Source organism: Durio zibethinus, chromosome 13, assembly GCF_047325235.1.
Source record: "Durio zibethinus cultivar Kanyao isolate XHJ-2024 chromosome 13, ASM4732523v1, whole genome shotgun sequence".
Lineage (NCBI taxonomy): Eukaryota > Viridiplantae > Streptophyta > Magnoliopsida > Malvales > Malvaceae > Durio > Durio zibethinus.
In genome coordinates, this window is record NC_143174.1 from 3,075,069 (window position 1) to 3,089,966 (window position 14,898).

General features: G+C 30.2%; 3 protein-coding genes across 3 annotated transcripts; 1 reads left to right on the forward strand and 2 right to left on the reverse strand.

The window, feature by feature from the left end:
• Positions 1-3,602: 3,602 nt before the first annotated feature.
• LOC149515234 (uncharacterized) lies at positions 3,603-4,972 on the forward strand. Its single transcript, XM_089742456.1, has one exon. The coding sequence runs from the start codon at positions 3,861-3,863 to the stop codon at positions 4,686-4,688; it is 828 nt and encodes a 275-aa protein (XP_089598582.1). The 5' UTR covers positions 3,603-3,860; the 3' UTR covers positions 4,689-4,972.
• Positions 4,973-8,139: 3,167 nt separating this feature from the next.
• Positions 8,140-13,350, reverse strand: LOC111304370 (N-carbamoylputrescine amidase). The gene is made up of 9 exons (XM_089742679.1): positions 13,120-13,350; positions 11,208-11,256; positions 10,227-10,318; positions 9,919-10,070; positions 9,779-9,825; positions 9,635-9,668; positions 9,223-9,389; positions 8,930-9,026; positions 8,140-8,797 (listed from the first exon to the last, which is right to left on the reverse strand). The coding sequence occupies exons 1-9, from the start codon at positions 13,206-13,208 to the stop codon at positions 8,622-8,624; spliced, it is 903 nt and encodes a 300-aa protein (XP_089598805.1). The 5' UTR covers positions 13,209-13,350; the 3' UTR covers positions 8,140-8,621.
• Positions 13,351-14,033: 683 nt separating this feature from the next.
• On the reverse strand, positions 14,034-14,831 carry LOC111304371 (uncharacterized). Its single transcript, XM_022900918.2, has one exon. The coding sequence runs from the start codon at positions 14,648-14,650 to the stop codon at positions 14,099-14,101; it is 552 nt and encodes a 183-aa protein (XP_022756653.2). The 5' UTR covers positions 14,651-14,831; the 3' UTR covers positions 14,034-14,098.
• Positions 14,832-14,898: the final 67 nt, after the last annotated feature.

Below are 14,898 nucleotides of genomic sequence, written 5' to 3' on the forward strand. Positions count from 1 at the left end.
CTACAATGACAGATACTTTCAGAGGTGATCTTATTGATGATTCGCTAGTGTACACAAGGACAGGCCATCGAAAATGAAGAATGGCAGCCAATCATGTTCTGAAGAAAAGGAGCAGACATGTGACAGGGATCGTTCAGAATATTCCATGTGCTGGTGGCAACGAAAATTATATGAACATAAAAGCTGAAAATGTCCACTTGGCTGTGGCGCACTCTCTTACCTAATAATCCAGGTTGCTGGATCACTTTGTAGTGCCATGATGCTAAAATCCCAAACTCTCCCAAAAGATACTAAAAATTAAAATGGAGGGTAACGATGAATATCAATTGTAGTGATTAGGGTAAGCTTCAATATTTCTGGGAACTGATAAATATGAAATATACTAGCAGGGTTGTGGTGGAACCGGCAGGTAAGACTTTAAATCCTCTAACCAATGGCTTAACCTCATTTAAAAAACAAAGAAAGTCGAATTTCAATTGTCTTTCTCCGAAAATTATACTTACATTTTATGTCTATAGATAACATGCCCCGAACTTAGCCATATGTAAAATCTACTTAAAAGTAAAGAAATAATCTCAAAATTAAGAGTTTTCGCCTTATCATTACAATAATCGATTATTTCTATTTTTTTATGATAAAATTAATTGTTATATTCAATAACGATCATTAAATTTATATTTAAATTCATATTTTTATTGTTAATTTTAATTAAACCTAATTTTATTAAATAACTGTTTTTTAATCTCATTAAATCTAGATTTCGATTTTATCGTATCTCCAATGTGATGTGATTAAGTTTATTATATCATCACTTAAATTTAAATATCAATTTTAATAAGATCTATTCAGTATAAATTTTTAATTAAATTTTTTTTTCAATTACAATTATAATAATTTTTATTAGTATTATTAATCTTACCTAAATTGTTTTCACCACTTATTCAAATGGAGTTTAAGCCAATGTCATCGTGCATTTAAAATATATCCTAAAAAAGTGTTTAGTTATAGAGAATTCAAAAAAAATTTTCTAAAATCTTGATGATAAATATTTAATTTTCACATTTTATTTAAGATAATTCAATTATAAGAAAAATAATAGATTTTTTTAATAATACTTAAAATTTTAGAAACGAAAACACACATTTTCTTGTTGTATTTTAAAATTTTTAAAAAAATTTATGTTATTTTTAAATTTGATATAAATAAAAATTTATAAAATAATCGTTATTATTTTAAAATATATATTTGAAAGTAATTTAATTGTAAGTTTTTATTATTAAAAATTTTTTTTTGGATATTTTAATTGATTATATAAAAAAATATTTTAAATAATTTATTATTTAAATGATTTGACATGAAAAATATTTTAAATAATTCATTATTTAATATATTTAGATTAAAAAACATTTAAAATAATCTTACGTGAACTTCACGAAATTGCAGTATCTTGATCTTGGAAAGCGTGACAGCAGACATACAATCAATCATCACTACCAGATGATTTGCTGCCATTTCGTGACATCAGACTGGCATTCGAAAGTTGATCAAAGCTAGGCTAGTTTAATCACATTCTCCTGAAAAGGGTATTTCATATATATATATATATATATATATATATATTTTGGTTCATATTTGTTTAAACATAATGGGAAAAAAATGTATTAATCGGCGTTAGAAAAAGAAAAAATCTACCGTATTGAGGTTCAAATGGTGTTCCTATCCTTTCAATTTTTGAGCAATAAAAGTGCAAGGAAGAGGAAATTACTGAAAGAAACAGAAGAGTTTGTTTGGGGGACAATATGCCATCTAGCATCCAAAAAAGGATCTTTATTATATTTAGGTGTTTTAAAGAAAAACTTAGATTAATTTTATAAATTTTAATTATTATCATATTATATATTATAATATACTAATATAACAAATTTACTTATTAATAATGATATCATTCAGAATATGTCATCAATTTTAGATATTCATTGTTTATTATATTTATATAATTTTATTATTTTTTATTTTGTTGTAATTATGATTATAAAATTTTAAAATTGTATAAAATTTCAATCGACTTAATTGGACACTAACATATGATATATATAGATAAATGGCATTTACATGATGTACTTTGAAAATGATTTGTTAATGATTATATGAGATCCCACCGCACATCAGCCTTAAAGTCCAAATACAAATAAAAATGCCCTTTCTTTTCCATAAAATATCAGGAATACTTCCCAAGAGTTGATTGGTTTTGTTGTATTCACCCTCGAAGCGTAAAAATAAAATGATTATTTAAAGTTTTTTTGTATAAAAATATTTTAAATAATTATTTTATTTTTTAATTAAAAGAGTATAAAAATAAAAAAATTATTTAAAACGTTTTTTTATAGAAATATCTTAAATAATTATTTTATAAAAAAAATTTAAAATACATAATTTAAATAATTCATGTATAAAAAATTAAAATAATTATTTTAGACTTTTTATACATAAAATGTCTTAAATGATTTTTTAGTTTTTTTATTTAAAGTATTTTTTATACGTAAATGTCTTAAATAAAAATAATATTTTTATTTTTTAATTAAAGAATCATAATTTTAAATTGATAATATTTTATAAATAAAAATAATAATTTAATAAAACATTTGAATATTAATTTATTACAAAAAGTATAATTTATTATTTAAAAATTATTTTTAATAAAATAAAATAAAAATTTTCTTTACATATGTTAAAAAAATTATAATAATTATATAAAAAATAATATATGTAAAATTTTTAATTAAATGAATGAATTTAAAAATAAAATATCTTTAAAATAAAAATTAAACATTATATTATTTTAAAAATCATATATTTTTTTAAAATTTAAAATTTCGTGAATCCTACAGATATAGAAAAACTTGTTCCCGTGTGGAAAATGTAAAGATGACGGGAAGATGCGGAGAACAAATTGTCCTAAAAATCGCATCGGTACATCCTGGACACCACCATATGGCTACATTCGAAGCACAGTATTGCTATGACATGGCTTGTTGTGATTGGTAAACGTAATTTCAAGCTTTGGAAAAAATTTGGGGTGGCGTTGATTGTAATGGAACAAATGAAAAATATATGTTTTGTCCTGCTAAGTTTGCCAGTATAGCTTCGTTTCATTTGGTCTAGAGCCTTGTTAGAATCATGAATTCCTCTGCTTTGCCATTAAGTTTTAACCTTGAACCCCTCGTTCTTGCATAGTACTATAAATAGAAAAATGAAATAAATAATAAAAATTATGTGTCAAATCATACTAAAAATAGCTAGTAGAGTGAAAAACTTAACATTCATGAAATTTTAATTAAATATAACAAGTAATAAAAAAAAAATTTTTGTTTGAGATTTAATAATCATTTTAAATTTTGATTAATTTAAAATTAAATCGAATTAAATCACATAAAAAAATAAATTTTTTCAAAATTATTATTTTTATTTATAAGATTCAAAATTAAAATTTTACTTCAATTAAATTAAATTTTTTATCATTCGAATTAAAAAACGTTGATAAAGTAATTAAAATTTTAGAAAACAACAATGGCCACCAAATTGAGCCAACCCTCTTAACCACCCATGCATCCGTATTCCACTCCACTAGAAGAGGTACCCAAATCAAAAAGCTTCCCCAAATTAATAGCCTTTGATTTTTTCAACCCATGCCAAATCTCGTGTTTCTTTTCTCTCTACCTCTCCCTCTCCCTCTTTACTCTAACCCTCAAAGGAGAAGTTAGATCTCTTTATATTTCCTTGCTTCTTGCTTGCTTGCTCTCTTTTTTCTCTTTAAGTATCATCTCTCAAACACTCAAAAGAGAATACTGGAGAGCCAAGCCATGGCTGCCTGTGGAAGCCTTCAACATATCTTTGAAAACCCATTACCAGAAAACTCAACTCTGCTTGAATCCCTCTCTTCATGGAACCAAATCAAGCCTGCTATTAAACCTATTGAGCCATCTTCTTTCACTGAAATCTTTAGTAAACTTCATTTCAAGGAAGATTTCCAATCATCCTCAGCCTCTTCCTTTTCTGTTTCACCATTTTCATTGAATCCTCAAAAGAGTACATTCAAGCTCTCCAGGAATGATACTTTCCATGAAAATGATGAAAGCAATAGAAGTTCATCACCGCCAGAGTTTTTTTCAAGCACCCCAAAGATTATCAAGTATTGCCACAGGAAGAGCGAAAGTTTTTCATTGAACTCTGAGAGCCTGCAGCTATGCACTGAAGGGCTTGGTTTCGAGAGCTCTTATGATGTTGAGGGCATGAAAAATGAGATGAAAGAAGACTGGCAAAGCAAAGAGAAGAAAGCAAGTAGTATTAATACTACAGAGCATACAACAACAGATCAGAATTTGTATTGCAAATTCAGGAGGTCAAGATCAAGTAGTAGTCTAGGAGCATTTCCACCACCAATTTCTTGTATTGGGAAGAGTGGAAAACCTTGGGTTTGCTTCAAGTCTTACAGGCAAGATGGCAGGTTTGTTCTCAAAGTGGTAAGAATCCCTGCACAAGAATTCTTGCATGCATGTAGGGAAGATGGGCGCTTGAAGCTGCACTTTGTGCAGCCAAATGATGAAATCTTGGAAGAGGAAGAATTTGAGGAGGAAGAGGATCAAGTAGAAGATCTAGAAGAAGGATTGATCAATGATGGCATTGATTAGGGCAAAGATAAAAGGCAAGTCTGATAATTACAATCAGAAAATGAAGTTTTCATTTAGCCAAGTTGCAATATGAGACAAGCTAGAAGTCAAGGTTTATCTAGATTTTCATGCGTATATTAGAAAATGAAAGAAAAAAAAAAAAAGAAACAATATTTTCCTTGTGTATCTTAGCCCTCTAGTGTATTACAAATTAATAACTAGAGAACTTTAATTTACTTGATATCTTGTACTAATTTTGTTTTTTTTTTTATTGTTTTGAAACTTAATAAAATTTTTTCATACTTACAGCATCTTAGAGGCCAGACTGTTTAATTACCGGTATGGAATTTGGCCTTTTCTTTGTATAGGCACAAAGCTATAGGTAACTTTGGTTCGTTAGTTTATTCGTATAGTGTAAAATATTAATAATTTATATATTTATATTATATTTTATATAAAAATTATATATTATAATTTATATTGATAAAAAAATATAAAATATATATTTTTAATTTTATTAAATTTATTTACGATTTTTATTAAAATTTTAAATTATAATATTATTATTATTTTATTTATATTATTTTTATATTTTATCACTATATCGGAAGATCATAGGAGTCTTGACCTAATTGTGGACTAAAGCAATTTAATTCAGAAAATAAGCATGCTAAATTGTTAATGCTACCAAGCATTTGAATTTTCTTTTCATTTTTTTGGGTACATAAAAGATTTTTTACATACAAAGATGATCCTGTTATTTTATGCTGCTATCAAGCATTTATTACAGTGGCATCCCTAAAGTTCTATAGCTCGAATCATGTTCACTAAAGAAAATTCAAAGATTCCAAAGGAAACTGCAAATTTCCTGATGTGACAAGTTCATATTCATTTATAAAAAAAAAAAAGAAAAGAAAGAAAGACAAGTTCAAATTCATTTTCCTATGTGCAAAATCTGACTTTTTTTTCAATAATTCACTCATTATAATTAGCTTTGTATGATCCCTCAAAGTAAGATTTGGCTTTACAATTTAGAACCGTACAACACTCAATAAATCATGCTGTTTGAAGCTATAATTTTTTTTATAAATCATTCGTTAATTAAGAATGTTAGAAGCAAATTGAGGAACTTTAAATTATGAAGAAATAAAACCATAATTTTGGGCATTTCAAGATTCGTAAGGCTGATGTTCCCAACAGGCTAATTAGTTAATTAAATACAACATTTATTCACTGAAATTCCTTCTTGTGAAAAAAATGAATTCATTAATGTAATTACAAAGGAAAAAAGAAAAATAATTAAATTCAAATTTAAAATGGATGAACTTTATCATTTTACTTTTAATTCCATTGATTTTCGAATAAAAAGAAAGTAATTAAAATATTTTATTTTTCAATAATTTCATTATTTTTGTCTTAAAAATTAAAAATATAGTGATGAAATTTAATGAAATGAACTAATTAATAATATAGTAAAATTTAGTGTTAAAAATCCCAAAAGAAGAAAAATCATTATATTAGTAATTAGTAATCAATTTGCAAAGTAAAAATTCAACAAAAATTAGAAGTCAACCAGGGCCATGTGCCCTTAATTATAACTTGAGATTGTGAGGGGTAGCAGGTGGAGCTGTACATATGAATGTTCATGTGACACAAAGACCTTAGTCATCTTAATCTCTCTACCTTTGACATGTGAATCGTGAAACTACCCCCTTAAGTTTGTCATTCTTTTTAACACTTGTAATGACTTGATTAATTTACTATTGTAATCTCACAAAACCTAAGCAATGCTACTCGGATAAGATTCGTCTATCTACAATTATTTTAGGTCATTTTCAATTCAAATTTTGGGTGGAGTTTGAACTACAATAAAAGCGAGTTTCATCGTGGATAGAGGTGTTTATAGATTTAATCGAGTCACATTAAGTGTGGTTGGCAATTTCAAATCCTTGTCTACATTATTGGGGGATCATATTCTCATACTCAAATCTAAGTTTTGAAGTGTGCGCAACAAACAGTGATGCATTACTTCATAAAAGAATATATATATATATATATTTTATACACTAACAATATAATTTTTTAATTTCATAAATGATATTAAAATAATAATATATGTTTTTTTTAAAATATATAAAATATGTGTCATTATTTTAATCACGTTTATAAAATTAAAAAGACTCTACTGTTAATAATATATATGATAATTTGTCATATATATATATATATAGATATATAGATATAATATATATATATATATATATGCATATAATGGATGAGGCCTAGAAGAAAGGTGAAGAGTGTGACAAGTATGTGCCCACTTAACCAGGAGGGAAAATGAAAGGAGAACATAACAATTAGCTGACTCAAACCTTAAATAATTCAAGTTTGATTGCCCCAAAATTTTCAGATTCTGGTCCACAAGGGATTCTTTTGTACTTCTTTTATGAAAGCCCATTAAATATAACATCGAAACTGCTCTGCTATGCATGATTTTAAGAAGTACAAAAAAAATCAAATTAGAGAGAGCTGCATGGCTTCTCTGGACCAAAAACAAAGGATTTTATCGACCAGAAACATGGCAATGAAGCAAGCCATGCATACATGTCGACCCAAGCCTTAAAAGTTATTGTTGTAATCATAACAATAACAAGACATGTAAGATAAATATCATTATGTATGATCCAAGATTTTTTTTCTTTGGATTAGTACCAAAAGTAGGGGCATTATCAACTGATCATGCTCGAAGAAGAGAGTCTTGCCCATCCTTGAATAGGGTTCATCTGGAAAGAACGTGCATTTTCATCGTAATTGTCATGTAATTTATAGATCTCTACGGTATCGGTTGAGATAAAATCTTTTCATGATATATAATCATAATTCCATCTCAAAAAGAAGGTTTCAAGAAAGTGAAAAAACAAATATAGTTATGGATATTCAATGAAACCTAAGGATAATATTACGTAAGAGACAAATATTTAATTTTATCCGTTTTAATTTAAAATTTTAAAAATTTTATCTTATAAAAAAATATTTAATTAATATAAATTCAAATTTTTATATATTATAATAAATCTCACAATATCTCGATATGAAATTATATTGTTATCATATATTGACCTAAAAACTTTCTTTACTTTTTTTTTAAATTTTGTTGCTATGATGTTCGTAAGTGATAAAAGAAATAAAGAAAAATAGTTTAAATTTCGAGTTTCTTGTAAACCAAGTAAAGAAATAAAATAACAATAGAACTAACCAAAGAGTATCATGAGACTTGTTTGAATGTTGGATATAAGGCTTGATAAGTTGTTTATGAAGCCATGTTATGATGTTAAAGTGGAATTTATTGGATTAGAATGGATTTAAGCATCATGGAAAATATTTCCATAATCACACTCAAACCTCAAGTCCATAGTTTTATCGAAGCTGAAGTTGAAATGAACCCATAATTATAATCTATCCAACTAGCATATATGAACTTGAATTATTATAAAACAATGATATGTCACATCGTTTCCGGAAAGATGATAAATTTGAGAACAATCTCAATGTACACGTTTTATCTTTGATGAATGACCAGCAGACAGAATTTGAGGATTCATGAGATCCACTTCGACGCTACAATAAATGGTCCACTAGGCAAACCTTACATGTTCGTATCCTCTAATGGATAGCTCGGGACCACCAGTAACTAACCAATATCCTGATATTGCTGCTTTGCTAAACAAAGAAAGGGTCCGATTTCTGCCCTTGCCAGGTGAGGCGGCGATGTTCTAGCCGAGGGGGAGGTACAGGGAAGAAGAAGAAAATAATGTGTAAACGAACTAAGCATGAACTACTGAAATTTCATCATATTGTGTTCTTTCCACTCTTAAAATGAGACATGGCTGTGAAAGGAACTCTCACTGATTGTCCCTTATACAACGACAGAGTGATAAGAACGGGGGATCTCAATCATGATGATGGCTTGCTGCCATCTAATGTCAGAAGCACCTTGTATAAATCAGGGCGTCGATTGCGAAACACGCCCCAGCTACTTCTCTTGGATTTGATTTTATCAAGATCAAATTGTGCAATAAGAACTGCTTCCTCTTTGTCATTAGCAGCAGCAACAAGTTCCCCAGTTGGTCCTGGTATCAAAATATTGATATTTACACTTATTTCAGACAGGTAAAGTAGACGAATATGAATATGAATATGGAGGCCCGAGGCTGGGGACTCCTTCGTACCAAAAAGAAAGAAAAGAATCATCAAATTCATACCTGCTATAAAGGAATTCCCATAGAACGTAATCTCACTATTTCCATGCTCCGTCTCAATTATTTCCTTCCCAGTGCGGTTTGAAGCTACAAGAGGTACCTAAATAAACACAATACCCATTAACCCTTTGCATGCTAGCAGTTTCTCTCTAAATTTCACAACAAAAGAATAATCATGATGATTAAGCCCTCAGTTACAATCGCCAGAAACATAGTGTCTCTATCCAACAAAATTTAACCTCAAAGCAATTATAATATTGAAACAAAAGTGTTTGTCCACCAGTCTTCTAACTTACCACATTTGCCCCAGCATGCCCTTGCATCACTCGCCGCCAATGATCACAAGAATCAAGTCCTTCATCTTGTGGTTCAGAGCCAATAGCAGTAGGGTAAAACAATATCTCAGCACCTTGCAAAACCATAGCACGGGCTGCCTCTGGAAACCACTGATCCCAACATATCGCTGACATGCAAATCAAGCAATTGCTTTATGTCATCTTCCACATCTTTCTTTTACAGGTAAATTGACAAAATAAACACACATTTCTGCAATTAATTCATGTGGCCAACACATTCTTATATCACCATACTTTGATTCATTCAATTGACAAATGAAATATTTTTTAATAAATCTGCAAGCTTCACAACCAATTATAATTAAGCAGAAACGTAGCATTGTCTAAAAGGGAAAGGACAAGATGCTCTTACCAATGCCAATCTTAGCAAATTTAGTCTGGAACACCTGTTACCAATGGCATCCAAAAGTTAACTAATCAAGAAAGATCGATAGAAAACTCAAAGTTACTAAAACCTGTTAGTATCAATTAAACTGAGATTTCACTAAGCACCAACCTTAAAGCCTGTATCTCCTGGATTAAAGTAGAACTTTTCCTGGTATCCTGAAAGAGAGGAGAGGAAACTTAATGTTGATATTCAAAATAAATATGAATTATATCATATTGAAGCTAGGAAGCATTCACTTTTCTACAGACCTGGTCCATCGGGGATATGAGATTTCCTGTAGAGTCCAAGATCAGACCCATCAGCATCAATGATAGCTACAGAATTGAAATGGGCATTGTTTGCCTCTTCGAAGAAGCTAACTGGTATTACCACACCCAATTCTTTTGCAAGTTCCTGCATCCTGAAAGTATGCATGTAGACAAAAACAAGTCCAATTGAGTAAATGATTAGAAGCTGGATGTCAAGGCCAGTTTAGTTCTTCTTATAAGAGAAAACAAGGAACAGATACAACCAATCAACTTAAATTTAGAAGCCAATCAGCATGCAATAATTTTACCTCTGAATGGTAGGGTGATCCTGATAAGGCTTAGCTCGCTGAAAGAAATCCTCCCTTTGTGCTTGACAAAAGTAATAACCCTCAAATAGTTCCTGAAGACAGGTAAAGACATAAGAATGGCAGGTAAACAAATATAAAACTAAGGAATAACCCTCAAATAGTTCCTGAAGACAGGTAAAGACATAAGAATGGCAGGTAAACAAATATAAAACTAAGGAATTTTTCAGTAGAAAAAATTGAATCAATCAGATTAGCATACTTCTATTGTACCACCAATTATAGTAAGCTGACAAAATTGCAAATGTATTAGAGCAAATGAGAGAAAATTCTGGGTTGACATTAAAATTAGAGCCATTTCTTTTTTTTCCATTTTAGAAAGCTGGATTTCACAACAGCTATATCATTAAGGAGTTATTTTCCATTCACTACGAAAGAATATAAAGTTGTAGCATTAAGTTATTATAAACTGTTTTCCTAGCATAATTTCAAAATCCTTGTCTGCATCAGTTTTCTAGGGAAGATAGTCTAATATAGTTTATTTTGTTATTTATCAAAAACAGTACTGTGAATAAAGTCTGTTTATCTTAATCTTAGTTTAACATCACAACCTGTTTTCTGGTTCATTTGATGTTTCTACCTCTCAGAGATATGAATTTTCCTTCCATTTTTTTTCCAGATTAATTTCTTTTACAGCCACTCATCATTTTTAAGTATGGCATGTATGCCATTCTTTATTTAATTGTTCATGCATATTTTCCAGCATTTGCGTGATGGACATGTGTCACAGTTAAGGAGTGGTACACAAGTCCAGCCGCCATACAAAATGCATAAAAAAAAGCAAAGTAAAGTTGGTGTAGCATAAAAAATGCATTTATAAGACATAGCATAATTGAAACACTTGCCAAAAAAAATGACATCATTTGTTAGAAAAAACTTAACACATTATGAGTGCAAAATTTTATAAATTTCAAGAGCATATACCTGAATAAGAATGATATTTGCTCCCTTTCCATGAGCAGCCCTAACCAGCCTGTATTGCAGAGAGTCATTTTAGGTTACTAATGCAACAGCCAAAAGAGAAGGTTGGAAATTATGCCTTGAGAGGCAAAGCATGGGAAAGTGAAGAAAATATCATAATAAATTTGAGAGTGAAAGTAGAGTATACTACACAAAAGAATAAGATAACCACAACAAAACAAGCCATTTCCAACTACATGATGTCAGCTACATGAATCATACGGTATCATTATGCTCCATTTAGAACCATATTGTTAATACGCTAGTAAAAAAATCCTTTTTATTTATCATCCAGGTCTTCTTTGGTCTTTCCCTCCCCATTTACATGGCATCCTCCACTAAGTTACTGTTCTTATTGGAAACTTATAGGCCTTTGCCTGACATGTCTGAACTACCTTAAATGTACTATTTTTCTCCCTCTTTATCATCAATTAGCACCACCCACCACTCCTAACTTTTCACAAACACATCCATCTCTAATCCTATCCCTTTTTTGATATACATCAATCTATCTTTGCTCCATCGCCATCAAATGGTACCACTCGCAAAACACTAATTTGAACCAAAGAAGGGGCAAAAAAAACAACCTAATCACAAGCATGACTTATCTAAAGATGAAAGTCAGATAAATGCACTTCAAATTTTCACATCCCATGGCAGACCATTTAAATATCAGTATGATTTAACAAAAAAGTTTCGAAACTCCGAGCAAACAAATTCCTAAACATTAAGACATTGAAAGCTATTGCAGAGATACCATGTGAATAAAGCTCTCTCTTTAATGGCATCAAGATGTGAAAGATGCACAAGTACCTCATGCATATACTTCAAAAAAAGCAGCAGTGGACATGCACACATGCACTGCGTGTTAAAAATGTGGAAGGAGACAATCTATAATGGGATAAGAATATGCAAACAATTGATGCATTCAAGATTTTGTAAATACCATACCAATTACCACAAGACCTAGAACCCTGTTTTTTTCAATTTGGTGAGCAAAATAAGCATCAAGATCTGTCTAATGGTTTTCTTGGATCGAGTTCAAAATTCAAAAATGAAAAGGGTCAAACACAACAATAAGGAAAAAGGGACATGTATCCTAGGAGAAGATGGGACACCAGCTAGGAGCATGTAGAATTAAAAATCATAATAGTTCTTGCTATGTAAGACCAAAATAAGATTTATAGATTAAGAATTCCAAATATTAAAAATGTGCTGAAGAAATATAAAGAGCTAAAGTAAAATGTCCCATCAAACTAAAAAAAAAAAAAAACCTATCAGAAAACAGATACCAAAATGAAATTCACCTTCAAGCCAAGAAGATGAAAATGCAATTCAATAGAGTTTTTCCACCAGTGCTGTGTGCTTACAGCCTTATACGTATAAATAAATTCAGGCATTCACTGTTGCTAGGATGAAAGCAAGGGTGGCTATGCTGGAAAAAGACCAAGAAGGCAAAAAATTTAGCTTACCCCCAACAATTTTCAAACCTGAACAGTTTAATGAAGCAAATTAAACTTGAAAAGAGTGGATAACAATGAGTAGTTTCTATATCACCCTTTTTTTATTGGTTCTTCACCACATATTTAGATAGTCTCATTCTCATATAATATAAGAATCAAGCAACCAATTTGCATGCTCATATAATCAAGAAAATGAAGGGTCCAAGAATCATCACAATTGATTAAAAGAATAATTAAAAAAAAAACAACCCATAAAACTATCGTATCTGAAAATCAAGTTAACAGATTCCAAGAGTATCAAAGTAAATCCAACATCTGGGTTTAATCTAGAATTCCAAATTAACAGGAAGAGACAACCCAAAAAATCGAAAGAAATCAGAAACGAGACGAAAAAAAGGAGTGAAAAGAACAACCTTTCGGCAGTGGCGAGATTGGTGGGGACGTCATCGGTGCAAGCGAATTGCAAAGCTGAAACAACGACTTGTCTCTTTCCTTTCTCCATTTCCTTCTTTTTATTATTATGCTTTGCTTGATTCTTCTTCTATCTCAATTCTCAAACACAGCTACTGAGCAGTGTAGCAAAGTAAAGCAGAAGAAGAGCAATACACCAGTCCAACGGGTTAAATCCGAAAACCCACAAAAGTTACTTTAGCCGTGTTATTAAGCTTATAAGTGAAGTTAATGAACTTTTTTATTAAAATATTAAATAAAATTTAAATTGACAAATTAAATAAAAATTAAGTGTGTAAGTTTTGAACAAAATTAATAATTTATATATATTTTTAAATAAATATTTATATTAAAAATCCTGACAAAAATTTATTATTAAATAAATATCCATAAAACTTGAAACATAAATGATATTTTAAGTAATTTATATATATAATATATATATGCCCCAAATAATATTGTTATTATACCTATAAAAAATATTAAATTTATTATATAAGGGATAACTGTAAAAAATATATATTAATTTTTAGTTAAAATTTTATTAAATATTTTCATTAAAAGATTTTACAAATTTCATAAAAAAACCTACATTTAAATCTTACATTCTAACATAACTAGCTCAATTGTTAAAGTTTTTATTTGATAAAAATAAAAATATTTTTTTAAAATTAATTATTTTAAAACAAATAAAATTTAAATTTGATTCAAAAATTTGAGATTTAAGACATGACGTCGGTCGAGTTTCGATCAATAACATAGGAAAATTCTATTTTCAATACTTTCTAACCTTGAATTTCGTTTATAAAAAGAAAAAAAGTTTGTGCATTATTATTGAATTGAAAGGAGTAATTAAAACATCTATGCTCTAACTTGATAGTCAAAACGATTACCATAAATTAAACGTAAAATTATAGTGGTACACATTATATAATATAATTATCAAGCTGGGAAAATCTCCAATTGGGATTTGTTTTCCTGATCAATCACATCAAGAAAAACAGGATCAACGGTAACATGACTATCCACGTGGACTTTAAACCTATGGTCCCACCACAACACCTTAGCCGTACCGCCAATATCCACCTTAGCTTCAAGCACCATCTCTCTTGTCGCCACGTCAGCAAAAAACTTCCCAGCGTGGTGAGCCAACTCCACCCCATCCAACCGTGTCGGCAGCTTCAGCACCTGGCAAGACCGGGCCGGCTGCGATCCGGCTTTGACCTCTGCCTCCCCGAGTAACGACCCTTCGTAGAAGATGGACATGGTGGTGGAAGAGTAATGGATGGGCGCGATATTAGGGTTGGTGACGTGGACGGTAAGGATTAGCTCGGCTTCGATGTGGGTAAGGTTGAGCTTGAAGGAAGTGAGGTTGATGGAGATAAGGTGGAAAGTTGGGTCTTTGGGTTTCGCACGGAGGAGAGCAGTCGCTGCTGTGGCGGAGGCTGCGCCAATTAATGCGTAGGTCCAGCTCCATTTTACCTTTTTGCCCATCGGTTTTTGTAGAGATTACAGGCTAGCCTTTTCTTCTCTTATTCTTCGGAAGTTTAGAAACAGAGTGAGACCGAGGGATTGAAAACGGATTGAGAATTCGAGGCTCAACTGAGCAAGTATTTGGCCGAAAAGCTTGAAATTACAGGATTATCCTTGCATCGGTGGCCAAAGTTTATGGATTTAAGGAGAATGAATCGCAAAGGCCAAAATGTGACCTATATTTTGTATTTTTTTATTTTTAAAATTTT